We start from the raw sequence: 15,325 nt of genomic DNA on the forward strand, positions 1-15,325 counted from the left end.
CCCACTTCGCAAAGGCCTTATTAGCCTTTGTTTTCTGTCTACAGGACTCCTTGGCTCTCAAGTCTACACTGGTCAACAGGACTAAGCATAAGTGGGGCTGCAGTCAGCCTAATCATACTCTGGCTCCTTGTTCTCACTTTGTTTTTGGCACCTGAGGGTTCTTTAATTTCTTTCCAGGTCAGAGGTAAATTTAAAAGGAGTTCTTTTTTTCTCCTTTTGTATTTTGCTTAACATTTTAAATTGTGTTTTTAGTGAGAAGTTTTTCTGTAGTGGGTTGCAAGCAAAACTGCAGGGAAAGTAAGCTGACTCATGTGACCTTTTTCAGATTTTTTTTTTTAAAGATCCATGAGTTGTTTTTCTTTTCCCCCCAAAGATTGGCACCTGAGCTAACAACTGCTGCCAATCTTTTTTTTTTCTTTCTGCTTTTTCTCCCCAAATCCCCCCCGTACATAGTTGTATATTTCAGTTGTGGGTCCTTCTAGTTGTGGCATGTGGGACGCTGCCTCAGCATGGCCTGACGAGCAGTGCCTTGTCCGTGCTCAGGATCCGAACCAGTGAAACCCTGGGCCGCCGTAGCGGAGTGTGTGAATTTAACCACTAGGCCACAGGGCCGGCCCCTAGATTTTTAAAAATTATAAGCTACAATGATTTTTGCAAAGATGTAACATACGGTCTATGTGAACCCCTCTTCTTTTCAGACTTTTTGATAAATTAACAAAATAATAAAGCCAAAATCTTCAGAAAAGCAGATAATAACTGCATATGGGATTACAACTCAAAGATAGAGTAATGAAAAAGAATAATTGTATTGAGAGAGAATTTAATGTCTCCTATGAGATAATATATAGTTTGATGTAGACAAGTTAATTTCTTAAAGAATGATCAGTTTGCCAGGAAATGATTTATTTTCCTTTCTTTTTGCTTAATCTATTTCAGAGGAAGATTTTCAATGACTTCTTTCCAATGCCCGAAGGAGCTTTTAGGAAATGTGATTTACGATCTGTATTCTCTGCCATTCTTTACGCAGAGAATACATATCATAGGCTTGAAATCTAAGATTTCAGGCTTGAAATCTAGGATTTTAATACTGTATCATTTCTTTTTTTTCCAAATTTGCCCCTTATCCACGTGCCCTATCTCAGTAAATGCCCTTATTTGTCCCGTTGTTTAAGCCAGAAACCCAGAAGTCATCCTTGAATCTGCATCTTCTATCAATACTCACATTGATTTTTCAACAAGTTTTATCAGTTCAACTTGTTCAATGTCTCTGGAAGCCATGGGGCTTTGCTCATTCCTATTCTCTGGATTGGATTATGCAACTGGTCTCTTTGTCTTCATTCTTGCACACTTCCAGTAATTCATCAGGATAATTTCTTTTTCTTCAGTTAAGCAAGTAAGTAAATTTAGTGGGTTCTTGAATAAACATAACATATTAGTATTTTCAACACTGATTTAATCTCCAGAGTAGTATTTGGGATTTTTAGGAGCACTGATGCTATTCACTTATAAAGTAACTTAGGCCTAACGTTAAGCACAAGGAATGCTGACAACAATAAGGGAAGATGCTTAACACAGATGTGTGATTCCCATTTTAAAATGAATGGTCTTTTAACAACAAAAAGTGATTGGAGATTTACATTTAGAGACCTGCATCAGGGAAAGAAGATGGAATCTGACAGATTTGGAAGTAATGATTGCAGAAGAAAACAGTCATTTCAGGATTCGTATTCCCCTGAGTTAATTCTATACGAAAGTTGATCATGTCAGTTAAGAAAAGGGGAAGAAGAAGGAATTTGGGGGAAGTTCAAGGCAAGTTTATTCATATACGACATGTACTTTAAAAACACAAGTGTTGCATAGAAGGCAATGATCACAAAAGAAAAGTAAAAAAGATACAGTAGGAATCAGATACTATGGCCATACTACTCTGGTTTAAATCCAGGATCACAGCTTTTTATTTTTTAATTAATTAATTAATTTTTTGTGAGGAAGATTGGCCCTGAGCTAACATCTGTTGCCAATCTTCCTCTTTTTGCTTGAGGAAGATTGTCCCTGAGCTAACATCTGTGTCAGTCTTCCTCTATTCTACGTGGGATGCTGCCAAAGCATGGCTTGATGAACAGTGCCAGAATCCAAACCTGCACCCCTGAATCCAAATCTGCAAACCCAGGGCCACCAAAGCAGATTATGTGAACTTTACCACTATGCAACCAGGCCGGCCCCCAGGATCATAGCTTTTTAGATGTGTGACCTTGGCACAGAAACTTAAACTCCCTGTTCCTCTATTCTCTGATTTTAAAAATTGGGAAATTAGGGGGCCGGTCCCATGGCCAAGTGGTTAAGTTCGCGTACTCTGCTGCGGCGGCCCAGGGTTTCACCGGTTTGAATCCTGGGCGAGGACATGGCACTGCTCATCAGGCCACACCGAGGCGGCATCCCACATGCCACAACTAGAAGGACCCATAACTAAAAACACACAACAAGCCAGGGGGCTTTGGGAGAAAAAGGAAAAGTAAAATCTTTAAAAAAAAAAATTGGGAAATTAGTGGTACCTACTTCATAAGAGTTCTTATGAGGATTTATTTAACAAATATATTTAATGCACTGGCCCATAATAATCACTATACAAATGTGAACTATCTTTTCTTAATTAAAATTCACTCAAAAAGTCTCTATCTCCTGTGTGCCTGACTCTGTTTTAGTTATAGTAGGTATAGCTCTAAGCAAAATGATCCCTGCCTTCAAGAATTAACGATAGAGATAGACAATATAAAAGCATTCATGTAAACAAAACAAGAACATTCAGACAGTGATAAACACTAAAAGGAAATAAAGCAGGTCAATATAACAGGGAGTGGCTTGGTTAGGGGTCACAGTGGATAAGGAGAGAAAGTGATAGATGTGAATAACTGACAGGGCTTGCTGATGTATTGTATTAGACTGGGAAAGAGAGTTATTAAGGACAACTCTTAGTTTTGGTATAAACTACCAGATAGAAATTGGTGACTGTGGTAGGAAGTATAACGGCTCCCCAAAAGATATTCATGCCCTAAAAGGTAGATATCATACAAAGTATCTTTCCTGACCTCAATGGGATGAAGTTAGAAATCAATAACAGAAGGAAAACTGGAAAATTCACAAGTTTGTGGACATGAAACAACACACTCAAACAATCAATGGATCAAAGAGGAAATCACAAGGGAAATTAGAAAATATCCTGAGACAAACGGAAACCAAAACACAACATACTTAAACATACAGGACCCAGTGAAAGCAGTGCTGTGAGGGAAATTTATAGCTATAAACACATTAAAAAAGAAGAAAGCCCTCAAATTAACAACCTAAGTTTACAACTTAAGGAACTAGAAAAAGAACAGAGTAAACCCAAAGCTACCAGAAAGATGGAAATAATAAAGATTAGAGCAAAGATAAATAAAATAGAGAATAGAAAGATAACAAAGAAAATCAACAAACCAGAAGTTGGTTCTTTGCAAAGAGCAATGAAATTGACAAACCTTTGGCTATATTGACTTAGAAAGAAAAAGACAACTGAAAAATCAGAAATGAAAGTGGGGACATTACAACTGATGCTACAGAAATAAAAAGGTTTTAAGAAAGCACTATGAACAATGGTATGCTGTCAAACTGGATAACCTAAATGAAATGAACTAATTCCTAGAAACACAAAATCTACCAAGACGGAATCACAAAGAAATAGAAATCCTAGATATACCTATAACTAGTAGAGACTTAATCAGTAATCAAAAATATCCCAACAAATAAAAGCCCTGAACCTTAGGGCTTCACTGGTAAAATGTACCAAACATTTAAAGAAGAACCAACACCATCCTTAACTTTTCCAAAGAAGTGGAGTGGAGGGAAGCCTTCCTAAATCATTCTATGACGCCAGTACTTTCCTGATACCAATGCTAGACAAAGGCACTATGAAAAAAGAAAACTACAGACCAATTTCCCCTATAAAATATTGGTGCAAAAACCCTCGACAAAAATACTAGCAAACCGAATTCAGGAGCACAAAAGGCATCCAAATCAGAAAGGAAGAAGTAAAATTATTTATGTTCACAGATGATATGATCGTATATGTAGAAAACTCTAAAGATTCTACCAAAAAAACCTGTTATAACTAAGAAATGAATTCAGCAAATTAGCAGGATACAAATTCAACATACTAAAAGCAGTTGCATTTCTATACATTAACAATAAACAATCTGGAAAGGAAATTAAGAAAACAATTCTGCTTATAATAGCCTCAAAAAGAATAAAATACTTGGGAATTAACTTAACCAAGGAGGTGAAAGACTTATACAATGAAAACTGCAAGACATTACTTTAAGAAATTAAAGAAAACATAAATAAATGGAAACACATATCAGGTTCATGGATAAGACTTATTGTTGTCAATATTATCCAAAGCGTCCCACAAATTGAATGCAATTTCTATCAAAAGCCCAATGACCTTTTTTGCAGAAATAAAAAAAATAACTATCTAAAATTAATACGGAATCTTAAGTGACCCTGAATAGCCAAAATCATCTTGAAAAAGAGAAATAAAGCTGGAGACTCACACTTTCTGATTTCAAAACTTACTAGAAAGCTACAGTAATCAAAACAGTGTGCTACTGGCATAAAAACAGACACATAAACCAATGGAATAGAATAGAGATCCCAGAAATAAACCTTCACACATGTGTCCAAATGATTTTCGACAAGGATGCCAAGATCATTCAACAGAGAAAGGACAGTCTTTTAACCAGTGGTGCTGGGAAAAATGAGTATCCACTTGCAGAAAAATGAAGTTGGACTCTTAACTAACACCATATACAAAAATAAACTCAAAATGGACCAAAGATCTAAATGTAAGACCCAAAACTATAAAATTCTTAGAAGAAAACATAGAGCAAAATCTTCGACACATTAAATTTGGCAATGATTTCTTGGATACGGCACCAAAGGCACAGGTAATAAAAGAAAAATGGACAAATTAAACATTGTGAAAAGTAAAAACTTTTATGCATCAAAAGACACTATTAACAGAGTAAAAACCCACTGAATGGGAGAAAATATTTGTAAAGCATATATCTGATTAGGGATTAATACCCAGAATATATAGAGAATGCCTAAAACACATCAACAAAAAAAAAAAATGTAATTCAAAAATGGGCAAAGGACTTGAATAGACATTTCTCCAGAGAAGATATCCAAAAGCCAACAAGCACAAGAAAACATGCTCAACTTCACTAATCATCAGGGAAATGCAAATCAAGACCACAATAAGCTATTGCTTCAAACCCATTAGGATGGCTACTATCTAAATAACAGAAAACAAGCATTGGTGAGGATATAGAGAAACTGGAAGCCTTGCACACACTGTTGGTGGAAATGGAAAATGGTATGGCAATGGCAGAAAATGGTATGGCAGCTTCCCAAAATATTGAAAATAGAATTACCATATGATCCAGCAATTCTACTTCTGGATATATATGCAAAAGAATGAAAAGAAGGATCCTGAAGAGATATTTGTACACCCATGATGATAGCAGAATTATTCACTATATTTAAAACATGGAAGCAACCCAAGTATCCATGGATAGATGAATGGATAAGCAAAATGTGGTATATGCACACACTGGAGTATTATTCAGCCTTAAAAATGAAGGAAATTCTGACACAATCTATAGCATAGATAATCTTGAAGACATTATTCTAAATGATATAAGTCAGTTACAGAAAGGACAATTACTATATGATTCCACATATGTGAGGTCTGTACAGTGGTCAAATTCACACAGATAGAAAGCATAATGGTGGTTACCAGGGGACAGGGTGGAGTGGGGAATGGGGCGTTATTGTTTAATGGGATAAGAGTTTCAGTTTTGTTGGATAAAAACAGTTCTGGGGGCCGGCCCCATGGCCTAGTGGTTAAGTTAGCACGCTCCACTTCAGCAGCCCAGGGCTCGCAGGTTCGGATCCAAGGTGCAGACCTAGCACAACTCATCAAGCCACGCTGTGGCAGCATCTCACATAAAATAGAGGAAGTCTGGTACAGACGTTAGCTCAGTGACAATCTTCCTCACACACACACAAAAAGAGTTCTGGAGACAGATGGTGGTGGTTGTGGGTGCAAAGCAACGTGAATGTATTCAATGCCACTGAACTGCACATTTAAAAGTTAACATGGTAAATTTTATGTTATGCGTGTTTTACCACAATTTTTTTAAAAAAGCGTTATTAAGAAAAAAAAGATATCCGTGTTTGAATCCCTGGAACTTAGGAATGCTATTTTACATAGCAAACAAATAAATAAGTAAATAAATGACTGCAGATATGATTAAATTACAGATCTTGAGATGGAGAGATTATCCTGGATTATCCAAGTGGGCCCGAAATGCAATCACACATATCCTCATACGAGGTAGGAAGAGGGAGATTTGAACACAGAAGAAGAGGAGAAGGTAATGACACTAGGAAGGCAGATACTGGAGAGATGTGGTCACAAGCCAAAGAATGCTGGTGGCCACAAGAAGCTGGAAGAGGCAAGGAACGAACACTCCCCTCGATTCTCCAGAGAGAGCACGGCTTTGCAGACACCTTGATTTGTGGTCCGGTGAAACTGATTGTGGCCTCCAGAACTGTGAGACAATACATTTCCGTTGTTTTAAACCACCAAGCTTGTGGCAATTGTTGCAGCCATCATAAGACACTAGAATAGTGACATTTACTGTAGTAGAGAAAACTAAAGGAGGAAGAGGTTTCAGCATGGGACGGAAAAAAGCTTTTGATTTAGACTTCTTATTTCTGAGGTGCATATGAGACATTTGATAATTTACATCAAATAAACAAGAAAAGCATTGGAGCTAGATGCAATTCCCCAGGGAGAGAGGATAGCAGGGAAGAGAGAAGGGCCCAGGCTTGAGCCCCACAGTATGGGAACATTTGGAAACCATGTGGAGTTGAGAATCCAACAAAACAGACCAGTAAGGGGCTTCCAACAAGGTAGGGAGCCTCAGGTCTTAGAAGCCAAAAGAAGAAAGTATTTAAAGAACTGAGGAGAGGTCAACAGTTTTGAATATTGTTTATAGGTCAAATCACATGTGAACATCAGATTTGTCAACATGGAGGGCATCTGCTGACCTTGACAAAGGTAGCTACTGTAGAGGGGACACAGAAACAAGACTGGATTGGTTGAAGAGCACGGAAAATAAGGAATTAGAGACAGCATGCAAATGTCCCATTTGTAAAACTGGCTCGTTTATTTAGCCACATTTGTTAGGTTACTAAACAGCATAGTATAGTGTAGACTTATTTGAGAAAATTCCCTTTCAGACATCAATATTCCTTTCCAGCTTGGAAAAAAAGAAAACATATTCCCAAGTGTAATAGCCAATTGTCTGCAATTAAATGAATGCACTGAAATTGTCTAGATTTTGCACAGGGTCTCCAATAATGGGGTATTAGAGCTCCAGTATGAATTTGGATCCCTGGGATGATTTACTTGCACTTAAAATGCATTTAAAAACCATAGCAGGTAAAAACAGATAAAACATATATTAGAAATAACAAACTAACAAGTGCATCACACGACAAAGGATTTCTTTTACTGTCCCCTTGCCTCAAATTTTCCTACTCCTAGAAAATTATTTTCCTAATGAGAAAAATAATTCAATCTGAGTATAGACTATTTTCAACATTGCAGAGTAGAAACAATCAGGTAATATAGGGTTATTTTCCATGTATAAGGTGTTTGCCTATTGGAACATTATTTCTTATTTGAGAAAGAATAATGAGGACATTATTTTGTTAAAGAAATGAAGGCTTTCTTTAAAGGCAATATAAATACCACGTTTAAATTCTGGGAGAAGTTTTAGTCTTTTGCTAGATAGAATCACATTGATCCCTCGAACGGTGGATGCCATGATTCTAACATTCCACATGACTTAGTTTGAAATGTTAATATGGAAGCAATATGTATTTTGACAACTTAGTATTTTCCTTCACATATTTAAAAATCATTAATTGGCCTAATTAAAATTGCTGATACAATTCATTCCACAAACAATACTTAAAAACTTAAAATACTCTCTTCATAGGTGAGTGTACCTGAAGTGAGGTAAGAGAGCATCACTCATCATTAAAAGAACAAGTCCTTTTACTTTGTACAAATTTTTTTTTAAGAATCCTACAGGATTTCCTAATACTAAAGTAATCATTATATACACACATACACATTATATAGACACACATATACACTGTATATGTGTGTATATATACAAATACACATATGTATTTGCACATGCAATGCATATGAATATATGTATATGTATGTGTGCATATATGAAATAAATATATATATAAAATATATTTATATATATGCATATATATGAAATAAAACATACCCAAATCCTCCAATGAGTGCTTTTTCTTGTTTTGTTTTGTTTTTTGCTGAGGAAGACTGGCCCTGAGCTAACATCTGCACCCACCTCCCTCTACTTTTTGTATGTTGGACGCCTGCCACAGCATGGCTTGCCAAGCCGTGCATAGGTCTGCACCCTGGATCCAAACCTGTGAACCCCAGGCCACCAAAGCAGAACATGTGAATTTAACCACTGTGCCACTGGGGTGGCCCCAAGTGTTGTTTTTATTTGAACATGGACTAACATGTGGAAGCAATTTATATACCCCCCAAAACATATAGACAAGTAGATTGCTTTTGCTCCTGGGAAGTCCCTGGGAGAGAAGGAAAGAAAGTCTGACTTGCTATGACAAGAGGTGCTTCCTGGGAAATTCAAACACGTAACTAGAAACAGACTAATGTCCTTGTCATCACAGAGCTCTCAGGGCAGGGAGCTGGGCTGGCACTTGGATGGGCTCTGTGTCTGTAGCACAGGTTACCTAAATAGCTGTGTGCTGGCTTCTCCTCCACAACTTTGATTCTTCTTGCCCCAGCAGGTATCACCAGCACTTCCACATAACCTGCAAGAGTCAACAAAACAGGAAATAAATCTTGAGTTTTCATAAGATCTCTTTTCTTAACTGATTTGCTCTCTTTTGCTTTCTTTTGGTTTTGGTTTTTGCTATATTTCAATACCTATGTAAAGAAAACATTTAGTGTATAAAAGCTGTCATAATTTCAAACGGAGAAGTTTCTCAGAAAGATATTGAGTTTATCAAGGGCAAATAGGCCATTGTATCTTTATGTAAAAAAGCTCAATGATATCTTATGAATTGTCAGAGAAAAAAAAAAAGCAGAATAGAATAGCCCAGTTAGAAACAGTGAAATATGGAGCAGAGCAAATAACGTCAGATTCTGCTTGTGGAACACCTTGAAGACAGAAAGTGTGGGAAAGAAGGAAATGCAGCTGGAGAGAACACAGCTGGCGGGAAACCGGGTCCTGGAGTAGCTGGGTATAGGACAAGGGAGACCAAGCACTCCCTCAGGAGATTAACAGAGGGTTTGAGACTGGGGCTGGAGACGAGTAAGTGAGCAAGCGAGTAAGCATCAGGCCACACCAAGCAATCTAGTGTCACCCCAGGTGTCAGACAGCTAGAAGCAAGACACAATTAGGTGTTTCTTAGGAAAGGTTTTTCAGCAGAGGTGAGGGATGTAACTCTTGAAGTGAAATAAGATGATAAGATAAAGTGGGACAGAATAGGGAGTGTGCAGAAAAAGTCAAAATCAAAATCAAGACTTCATTTAGTGCAGAATAGTGATAGAGAGGGTAAATGCCTACTTTTGGCTGAATAGCTATGTTTTAAAATTATATTAAAATAATATTTAATATTCTTGTTAGTATTTCTGAGTAGCTCCATATATCTGATAAAAGTCTAATTTCAAAGCTACTATTAAGAAGGCACAATAGCTGATCCCTGAGTTGTCTCCTGTTGATTAATGATTCAAATTCCTGAGACCATTTACAATTATTTGGTGTATACCAAAGGTAGAATACCCCCCATCTGGAAGTGGGTGGAATTAGAGGTATGTTTTTTTCGAATCATAATTTCCATTAGTGAACATTGCTTATTCAATGTAACCATTTTTAGTAACACCAAACCATACAAGCCCTATCATTTTGTTGCATGAACAAAATAGGCAGCAATGAAAATAGAAACAAATGCTTTCTGTCTATTTGCACATAGCAGTCAGGGAAGGTCTGGGCACTCAATGAGCTTATAATCGAATTGGAAAGACTAGGCACAAATACCTTGTCTAAATATGAGTTAAATAAAACTTCAAAAATTATGTTAGAAAGAGCATATGCAAAACGATATTATTAATTTCTGGCTGAAGAATATAAACCAATGTTCTGTAAACTGTCCTCCTCTGATCACATCACCATTCAAAAGGTTTGCTGCTATTTTTAACTCACTTAAGTAGGATTTTTTTTTCCTTTTAAACGGTTATATACATTACTCATGTTTGAGAAACACTGGCATCAGCCAGAATCACTATGATTCAGAGGATAGAACATTTCATGTAGTCGAGGACAGCTTCACAAAGAAGTAAAATAGATGAACTGTCTTTGAAGCATGGACAGGATTTCGACATACACAGAAAAAGGATAAGTTCACTGTATTTAAAGAAAAGTAAGGGAGTAAGTAGTATTTTTAGTAGCATAAATGAAATAATTCTGACAGAATGAGAAGATGTAAGAAGATGGCTCTATTAAAAAAAGTTTAAACGCATGCCCAGGATACTGAATTTATCAATTCAAAGCTACTGAACATTCTGTAGGAAGGAACTTGGCAGTTAGATACTGGTTTGGAGAGGCTTTCTCTGACAGCAATATGCAGCATGCTCAGCGATATAGTTGTGGATAATAGTGCCAGGAGGTTAACACAACCAGGAAGTTAATGTAAAAATCCAGGGGTAGTAGCAGCTAAGGTAGAAAATCCAGAGGGCAAGGCAAAGAAAATAAAATTCTGAACATGAGAACCAAGAGAAAGTGCGGGAAATAAACATTGAAAACAATGCTTAGCTAGTACTTATGTGAGAATGGGGCCCTTGTTTACAGGAACATGGAAGTCAAGCATTGGTAATAATGTGGTAAGCTCGGCTTTGCAATTTGTACTTAACAAAATGGTATAACACATTAGTAAAAATATCCAGTAAGAATTCTAGAACATCTGGAACTCCAGAGAAAGGCCAGGCTATGGAAGTATCTTTGCGAGGCGTCTTTGCAGAGGCAGTAATTTAAGTGATGGGAGTAAGTGGAGAAAATTGAGAGAGAACTCAAGGACTCAATGTTGGTGACAGTCACAGTTTTTAAGAGAGAGATTGAGAATAAATCAGGAAAGAATACAGAGAATAAATAATCATGAGAAGGAGAAGATCTATTTTATTTATTTATTTATTTTTATTATATTGCTGAGGAAGATTTGCTCTGAGCTAACATCTGTGACAATCTTCCTCTATTTTGTATGTGGGTCACTGCCACTAGCCTGGCTGATGAGTGGTGCAGGTCCACACCCAGGATCCAAACCTGTGAACTTGGGCTGCTGAAGCTTACGTAGCACACCAAACTTAACCACTAGGCCATGGGGCCACTCCCCTGGCTATTTTATTATAGTGAGATCTTATGGATTAGAATATCTCAACAAGAGTTGTTGGTCAGCTGTGTGAAAAGAGAAAAATGACAAAGGAGAGTCCACTGGATGTCATGGTCAAGAGGTAACTGTTAACCTCTGAGCAAATGAATTTAGTAAAGTATGTGGAGAAGATATAGATGTTAAAAAACAAGAGTAGGGGCCGGCCCAGTGGCGTAGTGGTAAAGTTCGTGTGCGCTGCTTCAGTGGCCTGGGGTTCATGGGTTCAGATCCCAGGTGTGGACCTACACACCACTCATCAAGTCATGCTGTGGTGGCAAGACTGGCAACAGATGTTAGCTCAGGACCAATCTTCCTCACCCAAAACAAAAGAAGGAGAAGAAGAAGAGTAGAGAGAGAAAAGTAGAGGTAGTAACTGTAAATTCCTGTAAGAGTTTAGCAGTAAACTCAGAGGTATGTTGTACATTAGGACAATGGTTACATCTAAGTTTATGGTTATATCAAGAGAAATTCTCTATTATTCAATTGTAACATCTTGGAGGACAGGTGAGTTAGACTGAGTTTAAAAAAGAAAGAGAAGGAGAAAAATATTAATCAAAGACATTTGATGAGAGATAGCCAATGACTAGGGGCCTAGATATTTTTTGATAAATAAGCCATTTAACACAATTGAGAATTAAGTTCTTTTAAGAAGTAAATATAAGAGTGGCTATTTCCAAGCGTAGAAGTTGGAATAAAGCCTGTAATGTCAACGTCATATATTTGATCCTCTTGTTAGACAGTTTCCTTTGTACTCAGGAACATCCTACTTTAAACCAGAGATCCCATTCTGAATAAGCCATCTTAAAATGCCAATAGCAATCATTATCTTCATGGTAGTAATAATGATAAATGCCACATTTTGAACAATTGCTATGTGCTAGTCACTATTGTAGGTAACTTACATAAATTATTACATTTAACTATAATGATAACATCTAACGTAGATAATACATTTCCTATTTAAAAGATGAGAAAATAAAGGTACAGAAAAAAAACAAACCTCCTGCAAGACTACATTGTCAGTAATTAGCTGATGCAAACTTTGAACTTAGATTTGTCTGATGCAGTCCTTCCAGCTATGACCTACGGCTACCATTTCATAAAACAGAATACACGACACTATGACTCTCCTACTGCTGTGGCAAACGTGGACAAAAAGTCTAAGACCATGTGTTCCTTATACAGGATGAGTATCATCATCTCTTATACTAAGAATAACACAATTTATGCCTATTTTCTTCTTAGTGTATATTGATAACTAAGTTCCATAACTAGCCAAATACACATTTATTTTTAAAAATTCCTTTAAAAAAATTATCCCCTGGCTAGGCAAGTTACAATGAGAGACATGATAAATGTACTAAGAAAAGCAAACAAAACCTTCCTCTTAAGTTTATTTTCTAACTCCAACCAAAATGATTTAGCAAACTCTAAACAGAGCACAGGGATTGAAAACACCCACATGTGTCCGCACATGTGTTACGCATACAATATACACAGTGTGCCTAGCCAACTGGACCCAATAAGGCTGCAATTCCTTCAAGAAATCCTAGGAAGTCCATAAACTATAAGGATAAAACTGTCTCAAGAGAAATGAATACAACATTCCTAAAGTCACAAGCAGATGAAGCCCATGATATAATGAAGGGCTGGTACAGATTTTTGTTTTTTAAAGTTCTTCACAATATAATGTTTCATTATTAATTAACAAATAGTAATGTATCACAAGCTATGCTGGTCGTTGGAAATATGGTGTTGAACAAAACAGCCATAATATTTTTCCTCATTGATTTTAAAGTCAGAGCTATACGGTACAGATTCAAATACAGTAAGCATCACTAAACTAGTTGTTAGCAATAGAAGGGGAAAGTTCTTCAGGTACACTTCACTGAAAAAGTGACATCTGAACTGAGGTCTAAGTGATGTCTAGGAATTAACCAGAGAAAGATAAGAGGAAGCTAACAAAAGCATATTTTTACATGCAAGGTGCTAGAGTGAGCACGGTCAGTTTGAGCATCTCTAAGAAATCTGGTGGCTGCAGCTTAGAGAAGGAAAGGAACCTTGCTGTGAGGTGATGCCAGAGAAATAGGTAGGGACAACACCATGAAGGACCTATGGTCCAAGTTAAGAATTCTAGTTTCTTCCCTGTGAGCAATGTGAAACTAGAATTGAGTTGTAAGGAACAAAGTAACATTATTAGTGTCTTATATTCCCAATATCTTAGGCATCTCAGACATTTTCCAAATAACAGATGTCATCAATATAACTTATCTATAGCAAACAAACAAACAAACAAAAGTAGAAATTAAAGTGCAATAAAAACAAAGGAGGTTTGAAGTAGGAATCTGGGGAAAAATATATCCACATAACTGCAGTCAGAATGAAAAGCGTCACTCATTTAACTGGTATTTCTGTTTTCTATGCTTGGTGGAAAAAGAAAGTGTTACTACAATTAAATAAAGATATCAGTGTTGAATGTGCATCAGTATTCTTCAGTGAACTGTTTCCATGCATATTAAATAAATTTGCAAGAATATTCTTCAAAAATTCTAGTATCTTTAAATCTCTTTGATCTTTCAGACTTTATTTGAACTTCAGCACTATAAAAACCTCTCCCATCACAATCATGTCGAAAAGCTTATTATAATTGCACTTCTTAGTTGAAAGTCTGGGAGCCTGTTACAGTGAAGTATGACTTTTCTAAATGAGTTCTGGCAGATTTTGACTTGTAGGATCTGGCACCTTTTTTCACAGCTTAGGAGATTGAGATTTTGATCTGCAATTTACCCTGGGCCTTAGTTATTTTTAGGCTTCAAGATCTTCAAGCTCACTTATCTTTAATTCTGCTGGGGCCTAGCAAAAGGTTATATGCAACTTTAGAGGGCTGTGTCTAATTTTCTTTTCTGAAGGATTCTTTTATCTAGAATGAACTCAGTTTTCTTGATTATTCAAACATAAATGGCTTGTTCTTTGTATAAGACATATTTTAGTCTCAGGTTTTCTCATATATTAACAAGAAAGGAATTTAAAATAGGAAAAAGTTGATGTACGGAAAATAAGCATAGTAATGATGAAAGTATAATCATCAATACTAAGATAGTTCCATAGACTGAAGTTCAGGTAGGACACTAATGTAAACACAGAAACGTCTGCTTCCTCCTGGTAAGCTTGAGGACCTGGGTATAAAGCATTTTCTGTATATAAAGCATAATTGTGGGTCATTATATTTCAGTATAGATAATATCACTTTTGTTGTGGATCACTTTAAAATGCACACTACACAGGTTGTTCCTAATCATTTCATCCTCAAACCTCCCGAGTATTAGTATTTACAGATGATGAAACAAAAGAAGAGAGGATTACTTCCCACCATTAATCTATGTGGACCATGATCCCACATCTTCTGCCTCCCCCTGTTACTGTTTCCACTATGGTACCCTGCTGTAGACTCTCTGTTTCCAAAAACTTAGTCCCTTCAAATTTAGTAAAAAATTAAGAAAAGAAAATGGAAAGTTGAAACCCTGAAGATTAATACTCTCAATAGTTGCTTCAGGCTGTTACAAATAATTATTCTCTGTTAGACATCATGCTTTGCATTAGAGAATAAAGTCTGTAGAAAGCTGATGATATTAGCCAATGCAAATTAGATTATTCCCTTGCTGCTCCAATTTATTAAATGCACAACAGATGACTTCATATTTTCATTACTGGGAAAGGGACT

General features: G+C 36.6%; 1 protein-coding gene across 2 annotated transcripts in view; it reads right to left on the reverse strand.

Annotated features, from left to right (window-relative positions):
- Positions 1 to 15,325, reverse strand: part of ADAMTS19 (ADAM metallopeptidase with thrombospondin type 1 motif 19) — a 236,401-nt gene that overhangs the window by 60,942 nt on the left and 160,134 nt on the right. For both annotated transcript variants that reach the window (XM_070569341.1, XM_070569340.1), the window contains one exon: positions 8,911 to 8,991. In XM_070569341.1, coding sequence (XP_070425442.1) covers positions 8,911 to 8,991 — 81 coding nt within the window. The remainder of the gene's footprint in view (positions 1 to 8,910; positions 8,992 to 15,325) is intronic.

Source organism: Equus przewalskii, chromosome 13 (genome assembly GCF_037783145.1).
Source record: "Equus przewalskii isolate Varuska chromosome 13, EquPr2, whole genome shotgun sequence".
NCBI lineage: Eukaryota > Metazoa > Chordata > Mammalia > Perissodactyla > Equidae > Equus > Equus przewalskii.